At 45.1% G+C, this 22,350-nt stretch overlaps 2 protein-coding genes across 4 annotated transcripts in view; one reads left to right on the forward strand and one right to left on the reverse strand.

The window, feature by feature from the left end:
• The window catches only part of ARAF (A-Raf proto-oncogene, serine/threonine kinase), a 35,413-nt gene extending 24,079 nt beyond the window's left edge, over nucleotides 1–11,334 (forward strand). Inside the window, exons 7-16 of one of the 2 annotated variants that reach the window (XM_089483227.1) lie at nucleotides 1,467–1,617; nucleotides 1,845–1,872; nucleotides 4,697–4,851; nucleotides 5,137–5,342; nucleotides 5,481–5,657; nucleotides 7,987–8,033; nucleotides 8,354–8,472; nucleotides 8,638–8,769; nucleotides 9,242–9,376; nucleotides 10,751–11,334. In XM_089483227.1, the coding sequence (XP_089339353.1) occupies nucleotides 1,467–1,617; nucleotides 1,845–1,872; nucleotides 4,697–4,851; nucleotides 5,137–5,342; nucleotides 5,481–5,657; nucleotides 7,987–8,033; nucleotides 8,354–8,472; nucleotides 8,638–8,769; nucleotides 9,242–9,376; nucleotides 10,751–10,891 (1,291 nt within the window). In that variant the 3' untranslated portion in view covers nucleotides 10,892–11,334. The remainder of the gene's footprint in view (nucleotides 1–1,466; nucleotides 1,618–1,844; nucleotides 1,873–4,696; nucleotides 4,852–5,136; nucleotides 5,343–5,480; nucleotides 5,658–7,986; nucleotides 8,034–8,353; nucleotides 8,473–8,637; nucleotides 8,770–9,241; nucleotides 9,377–10,750) is intronic. The other variant, XM_089483235.1, reaches the window with a different exon arrangement.
• Nucleotides 11,335–20,825: 9,491 nt separating this feature from the next.
• Nucleotides 20,826–22,350, reverse strand: part of SYN1 (synapsin I) — a 123,534-nt gene continuing 122,009 nt past the window's right edge. Inside the window, exon 13 of one of the 2 annotated variants that reach the window (XM_089483269.1) lies at nucleotides 20,826–21,566. In XM_089483269.1, coding sequence (XP_089339395.1) covers nucleotides 21,539–21,566 — 28 coding nt within the window. In that variant the 3' untranslated portion in view covers nucleotides 20,826–21,538. Of the gene's footprint in view, nucleotides 21,605–22,350 lie in introns of both variants that reach the window. The other variant, XM_089483261.1, reaches the window with a different exon arrangement.

Raw genomic sequence — 22,350 nt, forward strand, 5'->3', positions numbered from 1 at the left:
TGGAGAGCAGGGTTTGATTCCCAGCTTGGCCATGAAACCCACAGGGTGACCTTGGGCAAGTCGCACACTCTTAGCCTCAGGAAAAGGCATTGGCAACCTCCTCTGAACTAATCTTACCAAGAAAACCCCATGATAGATTCACCTTAGAGTAGTCATAAGTCAAAAATGACTTGAAGGCACACAGCAACAACAACAAGCTGGAGAAGAGTTCTGTGAATACTGTGGGATGCTTTAAAAAGACCAATAAATGGATCCTAGAACAAATCAGCTCAAATTTGCTACCTAGAAGCAAATATGAGTAAACTGAGGTTGCCATATTTTGAACATATCATGAGAAGAAAGGAGTCACTAGAAAAGATTATAATGCTTGGTAAAGTTGAAGACAGTAGGAAAAGAGGACTGCACTCCAGACATATAGATTTAATCAGTGAAGCCATTGGCATGAATCTGCAAGAGCCAGGCATTGCAGCTGAGAATAGACTTGGAAGTCTTTAATTCATAAGGTTGCTGTAGTTTGAAATCTACTTGAAGACAGTTAACAACGAGAACAGGTTAGATTCACCCATCACAAAGAAGACATGTCTGAGCCCTAATGTTAGGTGGACTGAGGTCTTGGCTCCTGTAGCAGATGCTGGGGAGCTTCACTCTTGAACTCAGTTGAAGGACAGAGTTGTATATACTACATAGTCTACCTAGGTTGCTGAAACCAGCCTGCAGCTTTTGGTACAATAGAGGATGTTAATTCTTTGCCAGTAATGAAATGAGTTTCAGCTGCCAGTTCAGGTGGTTTCTGCACATGGAATGTGGAGAGGAGGTCCATCTTGGCCTTCACTTCAAGCAGTAAAATATCTTGAGTCTGCCCAGAATTTATGCCTCCTAAGCAGACACAGAGAATTGCAAACGAAATTGTAAGATTTTCTCTAAAACTTTATAGTATATGAGATGTTTCAACCATGATGTTATCACACTTCTGCAATATGGTAGGAAAATGTAGATACTTTATTGCAAAGGTGTAGCTCTCAACTGTTTGATTGGGTCAAGAAAAAAGCTTAGGTTTATTTTTATTTTTAAGAGTAAGTTTCTAGGATATGGTATGCATACCATACCTTAGGAGGAGAATAACTGTAATAATGATAAACAAAGTTGTTACCAAGATTCATGTTTCATAAACTGAAGGAAAAGCCACAGTGCCTCCCTCTTTTTTTTTTTAAATGTACTTTTAATGCTTTTCAAAGTAGAAGTGTGTAGCGCTGGAATAACAGCAATTGTGACTGTTGTTGCATTGCTTAGCCCAAGAAGATACCATGATAGGTTTCACCTTGGTGTTGCCATGAGTCAGAAATGACAAAATTGTATTGCTAGACCAGACGTAGCTTAGAGAAGTGGAACTGGGGAACTGCTGGGGGATTGGTATGGTCTATTCAGCTTAGATTTAAAGGGAACCATCTTATCCTCCTTCCTTTCAGCTCATACAAGCAATCTTCCCTCAGCAAAGATGCCTTCAGCTTCCCCAATCTCTGTGGTGATGGGCAGCGCCTGCAGCGACACCGCTCAACTTCCACCCCTAATGTTCACATGGTCAGCACCACCAGTCCTGTGGACAGCAGCATCCTAGAGGTGAGGACACCACTCCAGCTGTGAGGTGCCCTGAGGTCTGCCCAGAAGTGCCTTATTCCTTCCCTCACTCCCAAAGGTGTCAAAGGAGGGGGGGGGGTAGAAGCTGGGAAGTTTTGCCCACTAGAGAATGCCTGGGTGTAATCCAATGCCTCCTTACCCCTTCCTGTGCCTTGAGCCTGTGTGTTCCCTCACAGTGCCACTCAGATGCTTGTTTTCTTCTCTTCCAGATTATAAGCAGGAGCCACAATGCAGAGGGTGAGTGAGTGTCATGCCAAAATTGAGTCTGGATGGAGTATGTGTTGGCAGTAATGCCAAGGGATATAGACTTGGCAGAGAAGGCCCTGTCTCTCTGGTTGACAGGGCCAGTCACTCAGTGAGGGCAAAGGCTCTTTGTGAAATGCTGAATTGCTGCATTCTTGAGTCAAGAATCTGCAGCCCCTTGCATGTTTTTGGATACTCACTGCCATTGCTCTTGTCTGTCTGTCATGCTGGCTGGGGCTGATGCAAGTTGGACTCCAATAACAATTGAAAGGTCACAGGTTACCATCCATTGGAGTAGGCCAGTGGTTCCCAAACTTTTTTGGGCTACCTTCCCCTTTCCTCTTGGGTGACAACCCTAGTGCCCTCTCAACACCTTTTTCTTAATATTAGATGTATTGTTTGTCACGCAGCCATCAGTGCCTCAGCCATGCCCAGCTTGTCACCATCACCTTCTCTGGCTCTCGTGCAAATACAGCAGTGTCAGCAGACCAAACTCACCTACGCCAGCCTTACATCAAAAGGAAGACCTTCTGGCTGGCTGCTTGGTACTGCTCCCAAGGTGACTGGGTACAAATGGTGTAGTTACTGAGAAGCCTCTTGCCCGCACCGGCCTCAAACCAAAAGGAAGACCTTCTGGCTGGCTGCTTGGTTGCTGCTCCCAAGATGACTGGATCCAAATGGAGTAGTTAGTGAGAAGCCCGTCACCTGTGCCAGCCTTGCATCAAAGGCTGATGGGGGCAAGAGGTTTCTTGCTGCTTGATTGGCCACTTCTTCTCCCTTTGCACCTGGTCAGTCTGGGAGCAACTGTGGCAAAGGCTGGCAGGGGTAAGAGGCTTTTCGGTTTTTGCTCAATCAGCTGCTCACTTGCTGCGCCCAAGGTCACCTGATGCAAAGGAAGAAGCTTCTTCCCAGTGAAGAAGGACTCTCAATCCAAGGGAGGCAAGAGAAGCAAAAGAGTCAGCCCCGGATAACAGCCTCCCCCCCACCACCACAAACATTGTTTCTTCTACTACCTTTCACACTAATACAAGTTTCACTGAAGGCCCCCCTGCTGCCCCTTTGTTCCTCACTACTCCCCTTCTACCCCTTTTCCCTCACCATCCCCCTGCTGCCCCATTTTCCCTTACTGCTCCCCTGGATCTTTCTACTGCCCCCAAGGGGGGTAGTGCCACTCACTTTGGGAATTGCTGGAGTAGATAAATGTCAGGCTATATCAAGGGGGGGGGGAGTAAATGGCTGTGGCCCCCCCAGATGTTTTGACAAGGCAGCTCCCATCATCCCTTATTGTTGGCTATACTGGCTAGGTCTGATGGGATTTGTAGGCCAAAAACATATGGAAGGCTGCAATCTGCCCAGCCGTGGAGTAGAGATGGACTGGTGGCATGTGCCTGGATCCTGAAAGTGTGACAGTACCACCCCTGTTCTTTATCACAGTTACCCCGTGGAATACCCACCCCTAATCCTAAAGCTCTTGAAACCACTAATCCATATAGACGGCAGTCAGTGAGCAGAGCTTTCTGGCATGATTTCTCTGTCATATGAAAATATTAGCCATCTTAACTTGGCCTGCTGTGTGCTTTGCAACATGTGAATGGCTTCTTTGGAGTAAACCATGACTAGGCAACATAAGGTCCTTCAGATGCTGCTAAATGTCTCCTCCCATAATCCCTTTCCTCTGGCCAGGTTGGCAGAGAATGCTCACATTTGGCAACATCTGGAGGGCCACAGACTTACCTTTTTCTGAAGATTTTCCCTTCTGTCTGAAGCAGGGATTGCCAGATGGCTCTGAGAAGCATACTGGCAGGGCATGCGTGGGTTTGCTCTTATACTATTGCTTAGTATTCAAGGATAAATTGCTTCTCAGCTAACAGGTTCCATTCAGTGAGTATTACAGAGCACCAGAGCATCTCCAACTGAGGTCCTTCTCCAGATATCATTGGTCTCTTGGCCTACAGGTCCAGTCAGCCTGGGCCAGTAAAGCTACTGTTTCTGGATGATGGGAGCTGCAAACCAAAATACATTGGAGAGACGCAAGTCAAAGGGGAATTGTCCTTTTTATAAGCCCTTTTAGGCCCATACTACGTCAGTGGTTCCCAGCCTTTGGTCCTCCATTTGTTTTTCGATTTCAGATCCCAGAGGCCTTAGCCAACTTGACCAACAGTCAGGAATTATGGGAGCTGAAGGCCAATACATCTGGAGCAACAAAGTTGACAACCACTGCTGTAAATTAAAGGAAGATCTCCCAACCTTGTCTATCAGTTCAGTCCAGTTGGTTCTTTGCAAACATGGGACTGAAAAGAATGTGTGACATAAGATCAGTATGTTGGTGCTTTCCTACTCAAGGCAAGTTCCCTGAAATCACTGAGGTAGACTCACTTCAGTCACATTGATTTCAGTGAGTCTGTTGTAAGCCTGATACAATCTGGATCCAACCCAGTGATGTCACATCCCACTGTACTCAGTAACACATTATTTGAGATATGTCACATTGGTAGCATCTCTATGTCTCCTGATAATATATGTAGTTTGTACTGTGCTTAAGATGGTACTACCTTGTGGGAGAGAGTTCCATGAGTTAGTCGTGTATTACTTGAAGGTGGCATTTTTTGTTGGTTTTGAAGCTAGTGCCAGTTTATTTTGCTGAATCACATTACATTCCATCACAATGAGCAAGGGAGCAATCTCTCTCTGTCTGTACTTTCCACACCATTTTGTTAGACATTATTAAAACCACCGCCACTTAATAAGGAAGTATGTTTCAAACTAGGGTTTTGTGGGGGGAACCAGTAAGATAAAGCCATCTTCCTTTTTCCTCCAGCCTTAGGTGGGCCTGAGCTGCCTCCTCGCACGCCCCCAGCTACCCCAGTTTCCAGCATGCCTGCTGTTTCTCCAGGCCGACGCTCCCCACACCCTAAATCCCCCGGCGAGTCCCCAAGAGAGCGCAAGGCCCCTTCAGAAGACAAGAAGAAACCTGTGAGTACTGAGCAGGGAGAGAGAGAGATAGTTTAATCAAGGCCATTTCAAGATGGTGGCCAAAACTAAAAAATGACAGCCCTGTTCAAGGCCTCTTCAAAATGGGAGATACCCTGGCTGAGCAAAAGTTCGGGAGGAAGACCAAGTGGCTGGGCTGTGGCAGGGAATACTGTGGTGACTCTTGAAGGAGCAGTGCTTCATGTGAGAATGGGTGGTCCCAAGACCCCACACATTTTCCTTTTCTCTGTGGTTCCTCCTCATCCTTTGCTTTACCTGTACTTTCAGCCGAAATTCTTGGGCTACCGAGACTCAAGTTATTACTGGGAAGTGTCTTCAAAAGAGGTGACCATGCAGAAGCGGATTGGCACCGGATCCTTTGGTACTGTTTTTAAGGGCCGCTGGCATGGGGATGTGGCAATAAAGATCCTCAAAGTCACTAACCCTACCAGTGAACAGGTGCAGGCCTTCAAGAATGAGATGCAAGTGCTAAGGTAAAGCCAGGGAGCTCTGGTGTCTGAAGGGGAGAGGCAGATGGCCATCTTTGGGGGGGTGATGTCTGACTGGGGTAAAAAGAGCCCTTGATGCTGGATGCTTCCCTTCATTTCCTCTATCCCTACCCCCTCTTACAGGAAGACGCGACATGTGAACATTTTGCTCTTCATGGGGTTTATGACCCACCCCAGCTTTGCCATCATAACCCAGTGGTGTGACGGCAGTAGCCTCTACCAGCACCTCCATGTGCAGGAGACACCCCTGGAGATGGTGCAGCGCATCGATGTGGCCCGGCAGACAGCACAGGGCATGGAGTGAGTGTACTAGGGGAGGAGTCCTCAATGGAACGGGGGTTGGCTTAAGAGATCTGGTGCATCCAGGTCCATAACAACCTACAGTTTGTTGTGTGTCTTCAAATCATTTTTTATTTATGGAGACCCTAAGGTGAGCCTATTACAGGGTTTTCTCGGATGATTTGTTCAGAAGATGCTTGCCATTGCCTTCCCCTGAGCCTGAGTGTGACTTGCCCAAGATCATATAGGGGGTTTCTGTGGCTGAGTAGGGATTCAAACCCTGGTCTCCCAGTGTCCTAGTCCAACATTCAAATCACTGCACAAGAACCTAAGAGATATGGTGGTCAGGTAAAAGGGTTTGACTATGTAGTCCAGCTTTCTACCCCTACAGTGGCTGTGCAGTTACCCTAATGAGAAGCCTACAAGTGGGACATGTCTTTTGTGTTCTTCAGGGGCTGAGACACAGAGATGTGGTACCTCTGTTACCAGAGGTATGATCCCTCTGCTACAGACATGTGGTACCTCTGTTACTAGAATTACTTAGCAAGCAGGAAGACTTAGTCCAGAACAGATTGACAGAGTAGTTCTAGGTCAGACCAAAGGCTTATCTGGTCCAATATTTTGTTCACACCCTGGTCAACTAGTCGCTTCTGGAATGCCCTTGAGTAGGACATGAGAACAATAGCACCTTGTTGCTCATGTTCCCAAGGAACAGAGGTTGGGGGGCTCTGAATTTTTTTCCAGTACTGACAAGATGGGAGCCACTACAACTCTGGAGGCCATGGTTCACATCCCTGCTCAGGAAACCCCCTGGTTGACTTTGGGCAAGTCACACTCTCTCAGCCTCAGAGGAAGACAAGGGCAATCAACCATCTAAACAAGCAACTCTCCTAGCCCCAGAAAACACTGTAATAGGTTTGTCTTAGGATCACTGTAAGTCAGAAATGCTGTGAAGACACACAACAACACAAGTGGCAAAAACCAGTTCCAGCAGCAGGAGATGTGTCTAATACCTTGAGCAGAGGATGCCAAAGAATTAGATAGATGGAAGTCCAGTGAGGCTTTCCACAGCTTAAAGGGGCTTAAAGTGAGATAATATGGCACACTTAGGAGCCCTGTAGCAGCAGGTAGTGGTATGGGATTGGACTTTTGGAATTTCATGACTCCCAAGACCATGTATTGGGCTCTTTCACACCACACAATGATAATGCATCCGGTGTAATCCCAGAATTTTCAGTTTAGAGAGAAATATTCAGAGTTCTCAGCTGGAGAGCTCTAGTGCAGTGGCTCCCAAACTTTGGACCTCCAGGTGTTTTGGACTTCAACTCCCAGAAGCCTAACCAGTTTGGCTAACAGTCAGGACCTCTGGGGAGTGAAGTCCAAAACATCTGGATGACCAAAGTTTGGGAAACACTGCATAATGTCTTACCAAACTAAAATTCCAGCATTCCATAGGATGCAAAACAGTTACAGTGCTATATTTTTTATATATAGCTCTGTCCTAAAGCCAAGAAAGCATGTGTGTGTGTGTGTGTGTGTGGCACAAGAGAGAGAACAGATTATGCACAGCAGGAGTGGCTACTCAATGAATTCTGAGCCACACACCATTCCTGGGCAGCTTAATAAGGGGAAAGAATTTGAGAAGTAGTGGGGTGCAAATGGTTCACGTACAAATGGACTGGAGATATCTAGATTCAGGTCCCCACTTGTGCTATGAAGTGATATCACACTCATTCTCACCCCTAACTTAGATCACAAAGTGGGGATTATAAGGATAAAGTGGGGAAAGAGGAGTAGAACCTTGTCTGCCACTTTAAGGCAGGGTATAAAGGTAACTAAAAAGTAGATGAACAAAGTGTAATTTAAAGGAGATGCCATTACTGAATGGCAACTGCATGGAAAGCAGGGGATAGTTTCCGCCCATAGACCTCTAACAAGCCAAACACACACTGAAATGCCTGTTTTCTTCTGCAGTCCCTCTCAAAATGGTGACAAGAAGTGACATTGCATCACTTCCTATTGCCATTTTAAGAGGAACTTCAGTGAAAACCAGGAGTTAGTATGAAGTTCTAAGGTCCTTGTGTGGATGAGCTGGATGTATTTTCATGTGTTTGGGTGGCTTTCTGCATGATTTTTGGACAAAAATGGGTAATTAAAAAGAAGATTGATGGATTAGGGACTGGAGGATTCAGGTACTGCAAAAGGAGTGTACAGGGGTCCCATATGGTCCCTGGGTTGCCCAATGCCCACCCTTGCTTTACTCAATAGTTCTCACTCTGCAGGATGTTTAGATGTATCCTAATGATGGCAGAAGCTCCCAGTGCTGATCATCTTTCTCTGTTTCCCTCAGTTACCTTCATGCTAAGAACATAATCCACCGGGATCTCAAATCCAACAGTATCCTTCCCTTCCAGCTCTTCAGTGTCAGCTGGGGATTTCATAGGCCCTTTACTGTGGGAACTTGAGTTGCATGACCTTCATTGACTGGTGCAACTGGATAAGTTGGACCAGGATATTGCAGTGGAAAGGAGAGGGTTACACTCTTTGACCTCCAAGACCAAGAGACCAATTCCAAAAATTGTGAAAGCACCAATAATAAAAACCAGTTTTTCTGTCTGGTGTTTGGGGATATAGCAGTTACTTTGGTGCAGAGCAAAGTGGCAGGTCACCATCTTGGGTCAAGACCTACTTGATGCTCCTTCACCTATTGTCCTCAGACATTTTCCTACATGAAGGACTGACGGTGAAGATCGGTGACTTTGGCCTGGCCACAGTGAAGACCCGCTGGAGTGGTTCACAGCAGGTGGAACAGCCCAGTGGTTCCATACTCTGGATGGTGAGTGACATGTGAGGTTACTCTCAGGGAAGGCTCAGACAGTTGGAGGCTGGTGGAAAGAAGGCCAGCAGAAACAAACAGGGCTTTCCAGAGGAGAGGAAAAAAAGGCAGATCTGTTCCTTCACCCCACCCAATCCTGAACACCTTTCCTCTGGACTTCCTTAGGCACCAGAAGTGATCCGAATGCAGGATCCTAACCCTTACAGCTTCCAGTCAGATGTCTACTCCTATGGAGTTGTTCTCTATGAGCTGCTCTCTGGGAGCCTTCCCTACAGCCACATCAATAACCGGGACCAGGTAAGGAAGGAAGGAAAGATAAGATGGGACAAGAGGGGACCCAAGCTTCCAGAGTATTTATATATGTATGTATGTGTACAGTGGGTCCTTGATATCCTCCGGAGTTTGGTTACAGAACCCCCCATGGATACCAAAATCTGTGAAGTCCCATTAGATAAAGTCAAGGCTTGCTTTTTAGAATTTTTTTTTTTTTAATTTTTCAAGCTGTAGATGGTTGAATCCATGCACGCAGAACCCGTGGATATGGAGGGCTGACTGTATAAGGATACACAATAAATATCTCCATTACATACTATAATATTCTGGTTCTAGAACAGATCAAGCCTGAACTATCCCTGGAAGCCAGGATGACTAAATTGAGGCTGTCGTGCTTGAAGAGGCAGAAGGGAAGGGGCTGTGTCAGCCAGAAATTAATCCATTTAAAAAAAAAAAAACTTTGTGGTAATGATGCATCTTCCACACCTCCTTCCAGATTATATTCATGGTGGGCAGGGGGTACCTGTTCCCTGACGTTAGCAAAGTGCCCAGCAATTGTCCCAGAGCCATGCGCAGGCTGATGGGTGACTGTTTAAAATTCAAGCGTGAAGAGAGACCCCTCTTCCCTCAGGTGAGTCCAATGGCAAAGGTGGAGAGGGGGGATTGGCATCTGTCTGTACACGCATGGCAAGCTCCTAATTGTCTCCTAAGAACATCAGGCCTGCTCTCGTAATGAATTTTAATTTATGGTTAAGGTATAAATGTGGTATATACATGCTGCAGTGTATAAACAGTTGAGGGCCACCTCCTCCCATAGGAGTTTGTCCAGAATTTGAGATCTTCAGTGGAGGCCCTCTTGCAACTCCTATCTAACCCAAGTGGGGAGGTTGGTGAGTACAAGAGATAGGGCATTCTCTATCATGGCACCTTGGGAATTCTTTTGCTAGGGAAGTAAGGCTGGCTCCATCCCTGACTTGGGCTTCTACAGGTTGCTAAAAGTGTATTATTTTGCATGATTAGGGGTAAGTTTTTTTTTAAAGTTATTAAAGTTTCAATTCTGTTTTTAATAATGTTTGTAATATCTTTAATTTGTGCTACTTTGGGGGATCCTACTGGGCAGAAAAGAAGTCAGTACTTTTACTAATGAAAAGAAGAATGGATGAATAAAAAGGAAAATGGTATAGTGGAGTTGCATTTTGGGTTGCATTTTGAGGAAAAATAATAAAAAAAACACAAAAAAGTTGCTATATTAGGCTAAAGTTCAACTGGTATCTTTCTTCTCACAAGGACTGCCCAGTGACCTCTGAGAAACTCAAAAGCAGGCATTGAGGGAAACAGCCTTCACCTCTTCTTTGACCACTCCATGTTGTCAGTCAATTTTTGGAGGTCTACTGCTTCTACACATGGAAGCTCCATTCATAGCTCTTGATAGATCTCCTCTATCTCCATGGATGTCTCTGGACTTAACTTTTAAAGCCGAATGAGGCAGACCAGCAATGCATCTTGTGGAGTGATGGTTCAGCTTGGAGGGCTTTTAAAAGAGGATTTGACTAAAAACCTATGAATGGGTCCTAATCTAGATATTATCTTGAGGAGCTACAAAATGGGAGGAATTTTGCCCACCCCTGATGTGGGATGATAAGATGCTGGGCTAGAATGGGGCCTCTGGTTAGACAAAGCAGGTCTCTTCTCATGTTCCCATGTATATGACCATGCATTCCATAAACTTCATTGTATGGTAGGCGAAACACTTCTATTTTGTCTTCCCCAGTCTGCAGATGATTAATGACACTGGCGGGTCTAGTATTTTGAAAAGGCCAGAAAAATCATTCCACATATAATTCATAATTTTATAAATTTTTCTCATGTCCTTCGTTCCCATCCCCATATTTTCTGTTATTGGAGAATCCAACAAGACACTGGTTTGGAGAAGGTGGGGGGATTTTTTTTTTTTACAGTGTAGGAGGCAGTTTCTGTCTGATGATTCCTTCTTTGCTTCTTCCAGATTTTAGCGTCAATTGAGTCACTGCAGCACTCCTTGCCCAAGATTGAGCGCAGTGCTTCGGAGCCCGCGCTCCACCGGGTGGCCTATGATGAAGAAATGACCTTCTTTGGCCTGCCGTCAGCCCTACAGCTTCGCAGCTAACACGATGCTTCTGGAGCTACAACCAGATGCCCCCTTTTAGGGAAAGGCAGGCCAGCATCCCCTCCTTGTTACCCTTCCTGCAGAGGGCAGCAGAGGAATCCCTCTTAAGAGGGCAGCAATGGGGCACAGCCACTTGTTGACTCCTCCTCCCCCCACTTCTCTGCATATGGAGGGACTCTTTGGCTCTGCAGGGAGGCTCCCATGTGACTCGCTATCCCAAACATGCAGAGTCAGGAGGTGTTCCCCAAGCCAAGAAGACAAGGTCAAGTCCCTACTGCAAGGTGACTTCTGTTCCATCTTCCCCAGGTGATTTTTTTTTTTTTTAAAGCTCTCATCCTGCTTCAGTTTTTTGGGAGGGACAGGAACAAGAAAGAGTGGAAAGTTCAATAGAAGAGAAAGAATGAGGTGTAAAAACAATAAAAAGGAAAAATAACCAAACTTGTTTTTGGATTTGATATGCATGTCGACCAGACAAAGATTGATGAGGAACATGTGATTCTTGAGATGTGTTTGGGCTGCAACTCCCATCAGTCCTAGCTGACAGAATAGATGGTGAGAGATGATGGGAGTTGCAGACCAATAACTTGATGAAGGCAAGAGGCCCGTCCCTTCACTTATTAGTGAAGTATAGTCACCCCTCCTTTTTTACAGGAGATTGTTCTGGAACCCACCCACCTCACCCCTCGCAAAAATGAAAAAATGTGCATATTCAAGCCTTATTGGCTCGAATGGAGGTGCACTCTTGCAGGGGCATGCAGGTGCACGTCCCATTTTAACTTCCTCTGTTTGCCCCCCACAGATAATCGAGGGGCGCGGATACCAAGTCCATGAAAACAGAGGGAGAACTGTAGAAAATGTGTAGGAAATGGAACAGCAGAAAGATAAATCCTGTGCCATCTTTGTACCTATTTCTTCATGTATTCTCCTCCCTCTCTGAATCACTGTGTTCATATCCAAATCACACTGCAGAGACGTTGCTGATGAGTCTTCACTCAGATGGCTTCCAGAAAATTCCAGTTGGTATTACATAAATGTTTCTAGACCTCAGGAATTCTTAAGGTTCCAGAATATTAAGGCAAGTGATGGTTTGGTTTTGTAACAGTCAGAAGAACAGACCGTCTTTGCTCCCTTGCACCATTCCCAGGAGTTCCAGCTCTCCCTTTTGTGTGCAGGGGCCATTTTTCACCTCCACACACACACACAAGCATGCTTAGCACAAGAAGTGTGACAACATTTCTGGTTCCATTTACAGTTAAGTTTTGGTCAATTGCGGGGGGGGGGGGGTAGATTTTGAGGTATGTCAGGGAGGAAAACCGTTATGTCTTGTGGTGGCTTTGACCCATTTTCAGCTTGTTTGGTGGGGGAAAAATGCCAAAATTTTGTTCTTCATTATGGACATTTCTGGACGAGACTCCTGTTGCCCCTGTAAGAGGTAATGTAGCCCTTGCCATTGTTTCACAGGCTTGTTCACTGGTGACATTTGGTGGTTTGTAGACATTTGGTGCGTTCAAAATGGCCACCAGGATCACTTTTCTCTATGGGAGCATTGCCATTTCAGAACCTTAGAGGTTGATCCTACAAATAAGGCTGTCTGTGGTGACAGATTTGTAGTTTTGTTGAAGCAAATATCCCCGACCCACATCCCTCTGGAAGTTGTTGGTTTACAATTCGATCGTTCCTACCTGTTGTCCATGTTGGCAGACAAAAGCTAGTGTCTGCCAGCCTCTACAGAAGCGGTTTTCAATCTGGCTGCTGATTGAGGTAATGGCAGGCAGGTGGTCCTCCTGACACGACTGCAGCTCCCAGCATTACTCAGCTTTGGCTGAGTTGGATGTTGTAGTCTAAAAGTATCTGGATGGCCAGTCTTCCCTCCTCTGTGCTAAAAGGCCTGAGTTGAAGCAGAATGAAGCACTATCATGAGTGAGCTGTAACAATGGGACCAGTGAATCGAGAAAGCAGGGGGAATGAATGATGTTACTTGACAGTTTCTAGGTGGGAGGGAGTGCTTGCAAGAGTTAATCTTTTAGGTGGTGAATGCAGGAGCTTTGCTGGATCAGACCAAAGGCCAGTTTGGTCCAGAAATCTGTTCCTTCTGGACCAGTTGCTTCTGGGAAACCCACCAGCAGAACATGAGCATAACAGCATCCTCTCATTTGTATTTCCCAACAACTAGTATGGAGAGCTAAAGTGGCATAGTGGTTTGAGGGCCGGACTATTACTCTGGAGACCAGGATTCAAATCCCCGCTCAGACATGTAAACCCACTCGGCAAGTCACACTCTCAACCTCAGGAAGGCAATGGCCTTCCTGAACAAATCTTGCCAAGAAAACCCTATGATAGACCCGCCTAAGGGTTGCAATAAGTTAGAAATTACTTGAAGGCACACAACAGTATCAAGTATTGTACTAGAGGCAGTTGTAGCAAAAGGCATATCCGTTCTGAATTTGTCTAACCCCCTTTTAAAAGTTCAAGGGATATTCACATCTTGTGAAAGTGAATTCTTTAATTTCACAACATGACTATGAACAAGTACTTCCTTCTGTCTGCCCCACTACTCCGCTTCTGGTCTAATACTTTTCAGAAGAACTTGCTTATCAACTTCCTTCAAAATGACAATTGTTTTTCTGTACCTCAGTCAACCTTCGTTTTCCCCTTTAAAGTAAATAGCCCCAACTGTTGCAATTTTTCCTTGAAGTGCAGGGTGGGGGTGGGGGGGGTATTCCAAGCCTCCAGCTATTTTGGCTGCCCTTTTCTGCACCCTTTCTAGCTCTGCAATAATATTTTTGTGATGTGGCAGCCAGAACACTGGATTTTGAGTGTACTGCGCCATATATTTTTATAAATGCATAACAATAGGACCTCTTTTTCTTTAATTTCTTTCTTTCTCTTATCACTTTCCTAATCCCTCCTTATCATAGAATCTGTCATTTTCACAGAAGCCATTCATTGGGTTAACATTTTTTACAAACTAATCAGCTATGATCCCAGGTGGAGCCCTTTTCTGGTGAGTGCCAATTCAGACCCAGTCACTGTATGTGTCAGTTTAGGATTTGTAGCCCAGCATAACTTTATCATTGCTTGTGTTGAATGAACTTTGCTGTGTGGATACTGTTTTCTCCAGTTTGGAGAGATTGCTTTAGAACTTTGCCACCCCTTTGCCCTTTAACCCACCCAAAATAATTTGGCATCATCCACTGGGATGGCCTTTCTGCCCACTAATCCAGAAGATACAGTTAAAAACAAATGGTCCCCTTAGAACAGTGCTTCTCAAAGTGGCGGTCTACGAGCTATTGGCTGTTGCGAGTCCATGGCAAGTTTCCAGGAAAGAAAGAAACAGTTGTAGTGAATGGGTACAGATAGTATATTAGTTGAGTGTGGTTCTTAATACTGTTTTTCTGTGCTTTCAAGTTAACTTCATCTTATGACAACCCTACAAAAGAGAGACCTCAAGGACCCCAGTCAATGGTACTGCTCAGGTCCTACAAACTCAGAGCCATGGTTTCCTCAATTGAATCTATTATTATTATTATTATTATTATTATTATTATTATTATTATTATTACTCTATCCACTTATAACATGGTTTCCCTCTTTTCCTGCTGCCTGCCACTTTACCAAGCATTTCATCTTTCCCAATGAGTCACACTGCCTCATAAGTCCAAAGTATGACAGTCTCAGTTTAGTTGTATTCACTCCTAGTGAGAGTTTAGGCTTGACTTGCTATTAGACCTATTTATTTGTCTTTTTAGCAGTCTCTGGTACTGCAGAACTCTCCTGCAGCACCACATTTCAAATGATTTTCTTCCTGGCTGCTTTCTCTGCTGCCCAGTTTTCACAAACATACTTAGAAATGCCATGCTGGTGGTGCTTTCCTCGACCTCCCCATTGATCTGGTTTCTCAGCTGATCATGTCCCTTCACTGGAAGAGCTGTTTATTCCTCCTCTCTTCTCTCTGCTCTTTAGGCAGGTGCCAACAGGGATATCCTCATAAATTTTGAAGTGCAGGAATTCACCCTCAACAGCAAGGGGGATTTTAAAAACGTAGATAGTAATGTTGAGCAATGCAAAAAACAAAACAAAAAACAAAAAACAAAAAAAACTTCCAGCTCTAGCTATTTTTATATCTGAATTACCCATTCCAGTCCAAGCCATTGCAAAATGCTTTGCATTATTACAGCATTAGCTCACAACAATACATTGTGGCTGGGAAAATCCCTCTTCCATCCCTCATAACTACTGTATGCCTTTGCAGCATAACCAAGAGGTAAAAGAAAAAAAAAGGGGGGGGGGTGGCAGCACATGGACTGAATCCTACTGCTTAATCTCAGATGTTGAAGACATATTGAATCTATTCTGTGAGTCAATATGTAGGATAAGTCCCACTGATGTCTACTCTAACCATAGGATTCAGGCTGGCATGGTCATGGTCCCTGCTAACCAGAAAGTCATGGTGCTCCTCTTTTCCTGTTCCATGACTGAGAAGTTTACTCTGGAGATTTTGGAGAAGGTTTTTTGATACTCTTAAGTACCATGAGGCCTCAACCCTGTGGGTGACTTATACGGAGGCTGATTCACACTACAGTTAGAGCGCTATGATGCCACTTTAACTGCCATGACAACATTCTGGGGAATTCTGGGATTTGCAGTTGAGGAAGGGACCTTTAGAACAGAGATTTCCTTTGGTCAGCTGATCAGGTGACAAACCCCAGGATTCTAGAATATCACAGGATGCAACCACAGCAGTGAAAGTGGAATCATGGTATAATAATTATATAACGTGAATAGTCTGGAAATAAGAAAGATTAGAAATGGGAAGGGCAGCTATGAAGGAACTAGACAAGATACTAAAGAGTAAAGGCGTACAGCTGAGCGCTAAAATCAGAATCATCCAAACCATAGTATTCCCCATCATCATGTACAGATAGAGCTGGACAGTGAAAAAAGCAGGCAAGATGAAAATCAATTCGTTTGAGATGTGATGGAGAAGAGTGCTGAGGATACTGTGGATGGCCAAAAAGACAAATGAGTCCTTGAACACATCAAGCCAGAACTCTCCCTGGAAGCCATGACAAAACTGAGGCTGTCATGCTTTGGCCTACATCATGAGAAGGCATGACTCAGTAGAAAAGAAGATAATGCTATGAAAGATAGAATGTAGTAGAAAGAGGAAAACTGCACACCAGATGGCTAGATTCAATTAAGGAAATCATGTATTTTATATGTATTATCCTACTAGAGAGGCCCCTTCCCCACCACCACTCCCTTTGTGTTGTGTCTTTTTAGATTGTAAGCCTGAGGGCAGGGAACCGTCCAATTAAAAAGATTGTATGTACAGCACTGTGTAAATTTACAGTGCTTTATAAATAAAGGTTAATAATAATAATGGGCATGAATCTACAAGACTTGAGCAGAGCAATGGTGAATAGGTGCACTTGTGGTGATGTTTCATCCACAGGATTGCCATGAGTCAGGGTCGAGAGAAGTTAACAACAACAATGTGAATGGGTCTCTGGTGTAATGGCCCACTGTGTTGGAGGAAGACCCCTTTTCAAGTAGAGCTAAAGCTCTGGTTCCCGAGCTACTCAAAAGCCAGCAAGGGAGCTTTCTCTCATCACAAACTTTTCTCTGCCACTCTACTGCTACAGTCCTTACCATCTCCTCTGAACTTTGCACTGCCATACAGCCTGTATGTCCACCACACACCCATCTCTCTGTTTTCGTAAGGAGCAGACTGTCCACTGATAAAAGAGTTTCCCCCAACGTGTCTCTGTGGGGTTTGTTGGTGCATCTTACCATGAGAATGAATTCTATGGTACCAGTTTCCTCTTGTCCAGAGTGATGCCCTTCTCTCCCAAGACTGTCATTCCCTGTGACAGCACAGACACTGTCACCTTGGAAGTGTGATGCATCTATTAGGGCCTCAAAATCATGATACAAGGCTCACTCACCTTCTCCAAACATCTTCCACAGCTACCAGGAGCTCATTCCACTAAGTACACACCCACAGCTCTTGTCCTGCAGGCAAAGCACCTATACATGGGACACTGCAAAATGCACTGAATAACACCCCCCCCCCCACTCCTGCTTTCTAGCGCAATAGCTTTTGAGGAGGGGAGTAAGAAGGTTAAATTATGAATGATCAAAGGAACTGGATGATTGCCTATCATCATATTCTTGCCCTTCTGCTAAACTCACACAGGTGCTTAACTTGCCTTTTTCTTTAACTATTTCCCTTGGTGTTTTGTCAGTGGGAGGTATTGAGCAAATATGCTTCTTCAAGCAGTGAACATTAATGTTTGTCATAGCATGTCCTTTTCCTCATTTACACATCTTGAATTCACCCTGATTACTGGCTGATTGATCACTGGATAGAAGACATAATTTGCAAGTCTGATTGCCAAAGCATTGCTCTCTGAGGAAATCCAGTTGCTGAAGGAAAATACATTAATCACAGGGAATAGGCATTTCCCGTCTTCTGGTGAATTTTCTTTTTTCTTTTTCTTTGTTTTGTTCTACTATTAGAAGACTTAACAACAGAGAATAGAGAAGTGGGAAAGACTGCAGTTCCATAGCATGCAAGGACCACAAAAGGTCCTCATAATAATGAGGCATCCCTAAAGGTGTGATTTATTTCCCTTCCATTTCCCCCAATGAAAATAAGGTGCTATTAAATTTAAAATTAATGATGAAAGGCCATTTAAAAAATAAGTCTGCATCACTCACCTTCCATATTTCATTCACTTCAGTTTCTCCTTCTTTGACAAAAAGATTGCTTTGCCTATCACACATTTCATTTAGGACTATCACACATTTCATTTAGAACTGTCATCATTGTGGATGCTAGGATCCAAGAAATAACTGAAACACTAAGCTCATCTGTAAAATCCATGCAGGGGATTCCTGGACTTCTGCTTTACAGCCTGCAGCAACCTGAGTTCATGCTCAAAGCTGCGTTACCGTAACTTATCGTTATGGCTGGGCCCAACCTTTTGGTTAATGCACCAATGCAGCTCATCATGGTTCTGTTTTAGAAGGCGGTACAATTTCACTATGTTCACTTGTATTCAAATTTCATTTGAAGCAGGTAGGGCTTGAGATAACAGCATTTTTCTTTAAAAAAACAGTTTCTTTCAAAATACGTTCAGCTAAAAACAAATTGATTCTTATGTGAAGTCGAAGGCTTTCATGGCTGGCATCCATAGTTTTTTGTGGGTTTTTCGGGCTATGTGGCCATGTTCTAGAAGATTTTCTTCCTGATGTTTCACCAGCATCTGTGGCTGGCATCTTCAGAGAATGCTTGGCTGGAAAAAGTGGGTGTATATATACTGTGTGAGCCTGGGAATGCAGGAGTGATTTGCATGTGTATTGTTCTGTGCTGATTGCAGGCCTCAGGCTGGGAGGATTAGTGTCTGCTAATTGGTGATCATTATCTGCTGGGAAAGCCCCTGACTGAATGGTTTTCCCTTTGCATTTGCTGAGTCCTCATTTTGCTATGCTTCAGGACTGGTAGCCAAATTTTGTTTACTTTAAGGGTTTCTTCTTTCCAGTTGAAATTGTCCAGGTGTTCATGGATTTCAATGGCTTCCCTGTGCATCCTGACATGGTAATGGTTGGCATGGTCCAGAATTTCAGTGTTTTCAAACAGTATTTTATGCCCAGGATGGTTTGTGGCATGTTCTGCTACTGCTGATTTTTACTATACATCTAAGGAGACACAGACAGAATAGGCAAAGTGCTGAGGAAGCACAACCTGCAAATGGTTTACAAACCAATGAAGAAAATCCAGCAAATGCTTCGCTCAGCCAAGGACCAGAGAGACCCTCTCACAGCTGTAGGAGTTTACCACATACCATGCAGCTGCGGACAAATCTACCACCAAACGCAGTGTGCAAACAAGAATCAAGGAACACGAGGGACATTGCAGACTGGGTCAGCCAGAAAAATCAGCAGTAGCAGAACATGCCACAAACCATCCTGGGCATAAAATACTGTTTGAAAACACTGAAATTCTGGACCATGCCAACCACTACCATGTCAGGATGCACAGGGAAGCCAGAGAACATGACCACATAGCCTGAAAAACCCACAAAAAACTAAAAATTGATTCTTAATTGTCTGGACAAACAGACAGGTGTATGGGACATTCTTATTTGTGCTGCTTGAGGGCAGTACTTGCATTTTCCACATCAGAACCAAAGCATGTTGGATTGAGTTTGGACGTAAGGAACAACCTGTGATTCCAGAACTCCACCCTCAGCCCCTCTCATCCCATCCAGTAACATACAAACTCATTTTTTTCTCTTCACTTCTCCAGTTTAATATCTTGGTACATATATATATCTTTCTCTGCACATATATATATATATATTATATATATAACTCTCTATTGATTTTGTTCCAGCCACATAATGTGTGTATTCTTCCAGAAGGTTTTGAGGTTTGCTCCTTTTTTAAATATATATATATATATATATAATATATGTAATTTTTTTTGTCTTTTACACCACTGATCCATTGAAACTTTGATCCACACAGAGACGGAATTCACAGCAAAAGGAAAGGCCTCCAATCCCGCAAGAAGAGCGTGGGAACAGGAAGCACTTTCCGGACAAGAATAAATAACAAAGATACCAAGTTAGCACTTTAAATTGCCCTCCCCAGGTCCCTTGGTGGCGGGAGGAGTATATCTCTGGGGAGAAGAGGTTGAAAGGAAAGGAGTTGTATAATACAGGGTTCGAGCCCCCTGTGGTATCCCCCTCCCCAACCTGACAATAAATTGCATACACAGCTCAAAGCGTCATGTCACAACACAGCTACGACACGCGACTTTGCAGCTACCAGACCATCACGTGTTTAAGTGGCATTTCACCCCCCTCCCCAGTGGTTTTGGTTTTCTTCAAAGGGGTGGAGGAGTGAGGGTAGGCGACATAGCTTTGGGGATCAAGGGAATCACAAAAATAGAGTGGGAGGTTTCTCTCTTGTGTTATATACAAGGGGGAATGGGAAGAGGGGCCAAGCCCTGGGATCAGAAGGCAAGCCCCTCTCCCAGAATGTCTGTGGGCATTAGCGGTGTTTAGTTTATCACCCACCGACCAAGATGGCGGAAGCATCCCTTGGCTACAGTGGCAGTAGTATGGCTGTTCTCTGTGAGGACTGAACGCCCAAGTGGGGCAATGGCTAAGTCCAGTGGACAGAGCAGGAGGGAGAGGGGAGAACAGGGTCAAGGGAAGCCATCTTGTCCCAGCATGGAGTCAATCTCTGTTGGCCTGTTGGTCCTCCATCCAAAGGGCAGTAAGAGGTTGGAGGGTTGGGGCACAAGGTCTAACTGCTAACTCAGGGGAGAAAAGGAGCAGTTTGCTCTTGGACCATCTTGGCCATCAGAGGGGATGTGCTTGGAAGTTTTTAGAATGAACGCAATAAATGCCTGTAAAGGTAGTTTTAGGGTGCGTGTGTGTGCCAGGATTAAGGCTTTGCCAACTAGCCGGTTGCCAAGAGGTGAGGAGAAAGAAGTTGCCAATTGACAGTGGAAAAGGTGGAACCTGTAGCCAAGTAAATGGTTGGTGGGGAAGGGAGAGCTACCAAGAGGGAAACGGGTGACTGCAGAGGGGGAGTGGCAATCGATTGGCTTATTCACAAACAGCGACACAGACACCTTTGTGGCCACAAACACAGACATGGCCGCAGGAGGGGGTCCCCTCCCTCGTGCTATATACAGAGATCCCCGGAGACCCCTCTCCTCTCCCTGTCCCCTTTCCCTGGGGATCCCCCAGCCCCAGGGCTGGGAGAAGAGAGCCGGGCACAGAGTTTTGCATATTCGTGTAGAAGAGACGTGGACTTGAAAAACCTGCAGCCTCAAATTCAAGAGGAGGACTTCGGTGAAAGTACAGGCAGAGGGGGACTCTTGACTAGTATGGATGTTGGAAGTGGGGTGGGCTGGGTTTTTTTTGGGGGGGGAGGAGGGCAGTGTTCTGAAAAAGTGGATTACAAAGGGTAAGGAGAATTAACTTTCTGAAACAGCAAAGGAGAGAACTGGGAACCACAGGATTTAGGGGGAGGGAGGAGAGCGGGGTTTAAGTGGACATTTCAGTGGAAATGAGTGGGTTCCCTTCTTCAGAAATGTATCCCAATACATGATGGAAGGCCTGAAGGGGACTGAGAGGGGACATGGATAAATATTTCAGAAGTCTGAACAACAAACCTTCCCATTCATCAGAATCCCATTTCTGGACCTGGCTGGGCCCATGTTTAGGCCTGTGGACTCTCTGTAGGTGCAGGTGCTTTCACCCATGGACATCAAAAGGTCCCTCCCCCTTACCTGGGACTGCTGTTGGCTAGATCTAGAGGAGGTGATGGGATTAGGAGAAAGTTCTGAGAAGGACCTCAACAGACACTGTGGAAAGGGGCCACCCTTCTGGTTCAGACAGGAAGTTTGGGGTGGGCTGAAGCATTACTGTGCAAGGTGGGATATGAAGTATGGGGGGGAAGAGTCCCAGTAGATACAGAAGGAGTCCTAGATTGTGAAGCAGGGAAAGGAGGAGGAGGAGGTCAAGGATCGCGGTGTGAAGGTGGGAAGTCTCTCAGTCGGAGAAGAGGCTGGCGAAGCTCTGTCGGAGGCTGCGGATGCTCTCGGCACGCACTTCATCCTGACTAAGGCTGCCCCGTGGCACCGGCGCCTCTGCAAGGGGGAAGGTATTGGTCAGAGACTGGGATTTGCTAAGGAACAGTGGGGGAGGGATGGAGGGCAGGAAAGAGGGGAAGGGGAGGTGAAGAGGAGAGATGAGAAACACACTATTAATATCAGGTCAGGCAAGGTAGCTCCTTCCCAGGAAAGTGATAGGGAACAAGCACAGGGCAGTGAAGGGGGCAAGGCAAGTGAGGGTAGAAAATGAAGTGCCCAAACTCTCACCCTCTAACTTAGAGCTGCAGTGGATGGTGGTTCCAGCAGAGGGAAGCAAAGAGCAAATAACCTGCCCTGCCGCAGTCAAAATGGCTGGAAAAGTTTTGGGGAAAGGCATTCTTGGGCATACTGTTCTAATTATTGGAATCCAACACTTCTTTATATTTAATTAATATAATATGTCCTGAAGTAATTATTAGTATTTGGAGGAAGCAAATTCTCAGGCACATCCAACTTAAGATGCAAATTCTCCTATTCAAGCTCTTTTTGGTGCCTCCAGTTAGGAATTCCAACTGGATTTAGGATAGGGTGAGCAAAGTGTAGCCCAAGGACTGTCTGAAGGCCGTGAACACACACGCTCCCTATCAATTAAGTTGAATGAAATTGGACAGACTATTCCAAGGGAGGGAAACAATGACCCATGGGCCCCCAAAAGCTGCTCATCCTTGCATTAGCAGCTCAAGGTGGTGCTAAGAACCTCAAAATATACTATCTTGAGCACTTTGGTGTTAAATATTCTCATATGAATATTTTTAGCATGTTAAGGGAAATTTTTGCTTCC

This window comes from Sceloporus occidentalis, unplaced genomic scaffold, assembly GCF_023333645.1.
Source record: "Sceloporus occidentalis isolate IW3139 unplaced genomic scaffold, rSceOcc1.0.p SCAF_1, whole genome shotgun sequence".
In the NCBI taxonomy this organism is placed as follows: Eukaryota; Metazoa; Chordata; class Lepidosauria; order Squamata; family Phrynosomatidae; genus Sceloporus; species Sceloporus occidentalis.